Source organism: Spea bombifrons, chromosome 1 (assembly GCF_027358695.1).
Source record: "Spea bombifrons isolate aSpeBom1 chromosome 1, aSpeBom1.2.pri, whole genome shotgun sequence".
In the NCBI taxonomy this organism is placed as follows: domain Eukaryota; kingdom Metazoa; phylum Chordata; class Amphibia; order Anura; family Pelobatidae; genus Spea; species Spea bombifrons.
In genome coordinates this window covers 105,943,919-105,950,997 of record NC_071087.1, presented here as the reverse complement: position 1 = coordinate 105,950,997, position 7,079 = coordinate 105,943,919, and the positions used below count along the sequence as shown (strand labels likewise).

Here is a 7,079-nt window from a genome sequence, read left to right as displayed (position 1 = left end):
AACAAATGCATAGAAAAAGGGGGGGGGCTTGTAAACAGCAGAAAATCCAGAGAAGGTGCCTTTCCTGTTTAATCGCGCCAGGATCCAAAACTTCTTAATATGGCCTTAATTGTATGGCACAGTAACATCCCAACAGCTATACCAAATGTACTGCTGATGGTGCAAGAGTACAAATAGAGGCTGGTTGTACCTCTCTCTGTAAGGTCTTTAATGTAAGCTTTCATAAACTCTTTTTCAAATATCTCACGGTCTTGATTATTCTCATTCAAGTCCTCATCGTCTTCAAGATCTAAACTTCCATCAATGGGGTTATCAAGTAGCTTAACATACCTGAGGAAAAAGACAGAATCTTACTTTGATGCTCATTTCTATTTCCTTAGGAATATTGCTTAAAATATGAATTGGTTCTTAACGGGTAGACTTAATTAAACTTTTGTATAAAGAAAGTGAAAACGTAATTACACTTTTAGCACTATATGGGTGAAATAAAGCATTGCAATGAACTGCACATCCCTTTGGCATGGAAAAACGTTTTACAATTTAAAACAATCATAGTTCTGCTTTGTTAAAGTATTCCTTAATATAATTGCAATTGTAGAAATTATATGATTGCAGTGGTAGCTACTTGATAATTACTTATATATAATGTAAAAAATAAGGGAATAAGTATAAATATATACATATAAATATATAATATATATATATAATAAATCCATATGCATAGCACCTTTGCTTTAAATGTCCAGTGCTCTGGTGCACTAACACTGTTGTCTAACATCTAAAAGTTGAAGTCTAAATTTGTTTGGTTGAAATGCATTCTGGGACTATAATTTCAAGTACTGACAGAACATGTTTTAAACATTTGCAATATAAAACGATAAACTTATTAACACCACAAAGAGTCAAGCATTTCACATATTTATGAATGCAATAAATATGGCAAAGAACTCATGCATCAGGAATTTTTGCATACATACATATGCATGATGTGCACATGCAGAATAGATTCCAGGTTGCTTTGCCATACTCACAACACTGATCAGATTCCATTTGTTAAATTATCCTCAAGGATGATTGTATCAAGGCTAGACACTTGGCTTCCCTCCGCCTTTGACATCATTTGATTTGTGGATTGGTGTGCTTTTAACTACAAGATAGTAGGATGCAAACCCTTGATGTACACATAGTTATAGAATAGATAACTTTTTTCTCTGGACATTGATATAAGTGTCTAGGTCACAGCTGTAAGCTGGACAATTACTTATATTTCTGAGAAACTTGGATCCATTCTTTGATTTATGATACAACCTTTACTCATTAGTGATGTTAAGAAGCATAAGTGTTTTTTTTCCAACTGTTGTTTAGCTCTTCTTCATGTGGAGTAATAATGATTGTGCCAATAGAAAGGCTTTAGTGAAAAATCCAAACATTTTAAAACAGATCTCCTATTAATAACAGGTAATGTATCGGGAACTTAATAAGACTTAAGATATGCTTAATTACGTAATTCATGTTTACACCATGAATGTACGCCATGGCTGAATGCTAGAATGCCAGAGACTATTTAAATTTACAGTTGCACAATATATATGAAAGATGTGTTTTAGTACATTTTGAGCCATATCAGCCAGTATGCCTAGAATGTCTGTTGCATGTCTGGCTGCTAGGCATGGCATCCTGTTGAAACAGTATTCTCCTTAAGCATTAACATGTGTTTGGAGAGTTAACTATCAATGCTGTTCCCCATAGGTATTGGTTAATATTTGGATTTCCACACAAGGGGACTGATATGTCCTTCATTAATTCCAGTGTGGCCATGCTAAACAGAAGGGAACAGCTATGGGCATCTATTTGGAATTTGTGTTTAAATATTTGCAAGAATGTTTAATGTAAATGTTTCCAACTTACTTCAGTGAAGGGTTTTCTTCAAGGCTGGAGGGTATTTCAACCAAACTATCACCGCTGACAACCAGCAATCTCAATTTAGAAATATTGGTCAACTCTTGTGGAAGGTAAGTTAACTTGTTTTTCTGAAGAAGAAGTGTCTCAAGTTCCTCCAGCCTGGTGGTGAAAAGATTGGAAATGTAAATAAATAGATATTTAAAAGCTAAATATGTACATAAAGAGCACTTTCATTGCACATTCTGAAATCATGCAATTAATTGTATTGGCAATTTCCTTATGGTAACATTTTATCTAGTATGTGAATACTAGTGTAAACTGTAATACTAAGTAAAGTAGATCTGAAGAAAAATGCAGTGATACTTAAATTACTGCATTTCATAGGATACAGAATAACAAATGTATTATTATAAGACTTGGGCACCGATAAAGTCTTTGAGTTCATCTTTGGGGGGGAAAATCTTCGTATCCTACGAATATAAGCCCCTTCCCGGGTGAATATTTGTATACGTTCTTCATATTTGTTTTCACACCGTAACAGTTAGCACCTGCTTTCTCTAACTGAGAACAGCCCACTGCAATTTGTCTACATCTTGGAAGGAACAGGAGGTGTACCTTATTTCTAGTGTGCTACAAGGTGGGCTGATTTCAAATTGAATACCGGTTAACACGAGCGCCCCCTAGTGGATCAAAAAAAAAAAGCACCTGCTTTGAGGCCAGGAATTTAAAGGTCCGTAAGAGCCTCTCTATTGGTGACCGTCAAGGAACCAACAAAGGGCAGTCAAGTTGCTTTGAGGTGTACCTTGGCCTGCCCTTTGCCAAAGGGTTTAAAATCCCTGTTCCTCCCAGGACAAGTTGCTCAGAGCTGTTTTTTTGTTCTTCTGTCTTATTTCTTCAGCTACTACTCACTGCTATTAGCTCCCTTATCAGGTGCTTCCATGGAAGGGTGGAGCCTCCACGCACACCCTCCCCACTCGATTAGTGGATCAGGGAAAGGCTGTCCCCATGTTGTGCGCTTTGGCTTCACCAATTTCTGGAAGTAGTCAAAGAGGCAAGAATAACATAGACACTTTTACAGACAAAGATGGTCTGTCTGCAACGTTCTGGCCTTTTTATATTGTTTTGTGTCTCGTTTGTCTGTGTTAAAATCAATTATAGTGTTTAGTCGTATGACAAAAGTAAAGACACTGATAAGTTGAAATGTTTTTGCCATAGAGAAAGAGTAGCCTTTAAAAAAAAGTGTCTGTTGAACATCAGTACACGTCAACACCTTTTATTTTAGAAGCTCAAGGTAACTATATTTTTTCATAAGTTGCAGGAAAATATCTTGTTTCAGTCATAGCTTTAACAAACTTTAATATCCAGTGCTAGTAAAGGGGCCAGTTTACATGTTTTCATGCAAGTCACCAGAATGTGCTAAATTAAGTCTCTAAATGTTGCCTTATCTCTGCTGACCACTTCCGCTTCTGGATCTTCTATCATCTGCTAATGGGGGAGAGGACGTCACCGAAAGGATGGCCATATTGCCTTGAGTTCCACTTAGGGCAAAATAATGTCTCTTTCGGTTATGTCCTCTCCTTTGATTGGAAGAGCGGGGAGAAGAAGTAATTGGAAGCGCTGCCATTTTGTTGGAAGTAACTCTCGGGTTATGACCACGGAGATGCGGACAAAGATGCAAGATTAAAGAAAGTGAATATGGGCACAGAGCGGCCCCTGAATTGTCAGCCAAACCGAATGGGCAAGGAACGAAGGGATAAAAAATTAACCGAAAAAAATATCCAAATCGTTATTGCACATGACTAGTTATTAGTATGTTGTTGGTTTGCTATTTGCTAGTGTGTTGTTGGTTTGTTATTATCCTGTTGTTTTTGCTACCCTTGATGTTTCTGTGGTAGGGACGGTCTGCATAAACACATAGCATGTAACCCAGTAATTTGATATACGTATAAGTTTAATGTAAGTGTCATTTATAAGTTGAGATGTTATAGTATTTAATAGGTCTTCATTTATTTCTTCTGTATGGATACAGCTTTTTTAATTAATCATGTTAGACTTGTAACTTTCTAAATTTGTTTACTCATGTCATACTATAGTATTTTTTTCAACCCACAAAGATGTTTTCCTGCAATAGGTAAAGAGGAATATCTACTGATTTTCTGCCCTGCTCGTTTGCTTAACAGGAAAAATAAATGTATCCAAAACTAAACCATCTTATATCCAATTTTGCTACAAAAGAATTACAAATAGTGACAAAATATCAAATAACGTAGGGTAACCCAGGGCTCGACAAATACCAGGCACCAGGTCGCCATGGCGACTGAGAATTTTGTCCTGGCGCCTAGGTGTTTGTCAGCCTGTTTAATCCCACAAAAATGCCCCCACGTTGCCACAATCGTGATTCTGTAGGCTGAAAACGCGATTGCCAGCAAACCAGCAATTGCGTTTTCAGCTGCCACAGACAGCTTCAGGGAAGGGGGTTGTGTGTTGATTGAGTCCCCACACAAGTGTGGGGACCTGCCACAACATCCCCCTGCTGCCTGATCACTCCATGAGAGCGAAAGTGCAGCGTTAACCCCCTTCAATGCCGCGATCGCATGGAAGCCTACAGGAGTCATCAAAGAGACTCCTCCCTGCAATGGCTGGTCTATAGACCAGCAATTGCGTCCCAGCTGCCAGAGGCAGCTTCAGGGACAGGGGAGACGGTTCTTCGGTCTCCACATGAGTGTGGAGACCAGCCCCAACCCTCCCCTGCTGCCTGATCACTCTATGAGAGTGCAGCGTTAACCCCTTCAATGCTACAATTGTGTATGAAACATTTGTGGCATTGCAGGGGTTAACATTTGTCCCCGCAGGCTTGTGGGGACTAAATATCAGTCAATGCTGTGCTCCAATGGAACATCAGCATTGAAAGTCCAGGGTGCTTCCAGGTCAAATGCTGTGAGTTTAGTAAGTGGGCTGATGATGATCACATCACTCCTGACCAACTGTTAGTTTTTAAAAAAAAATCCTGGCTCCTAACTTTTTTAGCTGGCGCCTAGATTCACAAAAAATTTGTCAAGCCCTGGGGTAACCATTCCTAATGTAACACATTCCATTCCATTATGTACCTAGGTGTGGAAATGATGATTAAAAGCATCAAATGAATCATATGTTTAACGTATTGCTAGCAGCATGGGGCACGTGCTTATCCAAAATGGATTTTGCAATGTTAGACCCACAGACCATAGTCCAAACAAGTTTCTGATACCTTATCATGAACCATTGCTCAAAAGTTAATATAAGCTGTCACAAAGCAACATGTATCACAAAATGTATTTGTAAATAATTTCCAATAAACATTTAGCATACACTAAACTTACAAACAGGTAGATGCTTACAACAAAGAAGCTAAGTTTATAAAAGAATGAAAGATATGGATTCATTTTATAGTAGTTGTGGAAGTATTCTGTAATGTTTTCATTGACACCTAGCTAAGTGAGCATCATAGAGCAGGAGAGTTACCTTTTGGCTACCTCAGCTGGAAATGTTTGCATAGCCAAAATATATCTTTATGAAAGAGCATGCAAATGTTATTAAAACATAACTTAATATTTATGCATAAGAAAATCAGACATATCTTTACATTTACATATTCTCTAACTGAAGCATGATTGAGTGTTTTTTTTTCTTTGATTCAACTTTAGTATTGGGGGTGTGTGAAAATATTCCATTGCTTGGGTTGGTGTATGCTTTATCCAATAGTAATAGACAAGACTAATCTTCTTCCATTGCTTTCACGTTACTTTTCCACTGACAGAAAGTTATGGGTAGAGCAATATTTTGTATTCAACAATTTGCAACTTTAAATTAATTTAGAAAAAAAAGAAAAATACCTGTCTATGTCTTGTGGAAGATCCTTCAAATTATTGTTGCTAATGTCTAACCACTTCAACATTGACATCCTTAATACACAAATTGGTATAGAACAGAATTTGTTTGCAGACAAATCTACAAAAGTGACCTTTTTCAAGTTACTGAGCTGAAAAGAAACAAGAGAAGCATTCAGGACAATTTAAATAGTGCATGTTGCATTTATGTTCAGTCCAAAAGCTTAAGCACTATACTGAGTGGTAAATGAAAACTCAATCTATATTTTTGGCTGACTTTTAGAAATTGTGTCTGCAGCTAAGGTATTTCTGTCTATTTTTCCAATTTCCTTCATTGTTTTTATGAGTTCTCTTATCATAAATACTTGCCTGTTCAAGTTCTCAAGCTTTTGGAGTCTAAAAATATTGGCTTATTTTATTATGTGAAGTCTCTTTGAAAGATATAATCCCTAAGAAACCACAGGTAATTTTTAAAAAATCGAGGAATTTAAAAAATTATTTTAGCTCCTAGTGTTATTAAAGAAGAAGAAATGCAACCCAAATACAACCCAAAAAGGTTTCTATAAATGTGAGAGAGAGCGGTCAAAAGTGCCATTGCAAGAGATTTTGCCTCTCGCAAGATGGCGGCGCCCATTAAAAAATAAACAGGTTTTCAAGAGGGTCTCGCTAGACCCTTCTTAGAACTCTGGGCTCCCCCTGCAGATTGAATACAAATACTAAATTCAACCATGCAAGTTAATAGAGCATAGCTTTCTAATAACAATGTGATTAGTTACAAAAAAAATACATTTAAAATTAGTATGCAGTGATGTCACAATCAGGGGGACAATCCAGTTTCAACAAAATGTAAAAAAAATACAATAAAAAATATATTAAAAGAAAGTTTATTTTAAAATACAAGTGCTAAAATTAGCACTATATCTTCTCAATAATCCTGGCATGGAAAGAGTTAAAATACTGGCATTTCAAGTACCCATGGGGTGTTTACTTTAAGAAATGTATGGTTTTATGGGGTAAATTGAATTGGCTGGGTTTAATGATGTCCGAAATGGGACATGGGCCCAGACTAACCAGATGTCAAAATGAAAAGAAAAAACAATGCACACCTCCCAAATATGGCCTCCCAAACAACCTGACAAACTCATGCATAGGTAGTATCACTGTACTCAGGAGATGTTGCTGAACACATAATGGGGTGATGTTTGTCAGTGACATATACCAAGTACAACGTGTGTTGTGGGGGACACACGCAAAAAACGACTACCCCAACCTTTGGCAAAAGCTTGTGGTAGAATTAGTGCAATTAAAATA

The 7,079-nt window shown here is 37.1% G+C and overlaps 1 protein-coding gene across 1 annotated transcript in view; it reads right to left on the bottom strand.

Annotated features, from left to right (window-relative positions):
* Positions 1–7,079, bottom strand: part of LRRC2 (leucine rich repeat containing 2) — a 78,983-nt gene that overhangs the window by 2,251 nt on the left and 69,653 nt on the right. The window contains exons 6-8 of the mRNA XM_053467649.1: positions 5,775–5,920; positions 1,909–2,061; positions 191–330 (exon numbers count right to left, since the gene is read on the bottom strand). Coding sequence (XP_053323624.1) covers positions 191–330; positions 1,909–2,061; positions 5,775–5,920 — 439 coding nt within the window. The remainder of the gene's footprint in view (positions 1–190; positions 331–1,908; positions 2,062–5,774; positions 5,921–7,079) is intronic.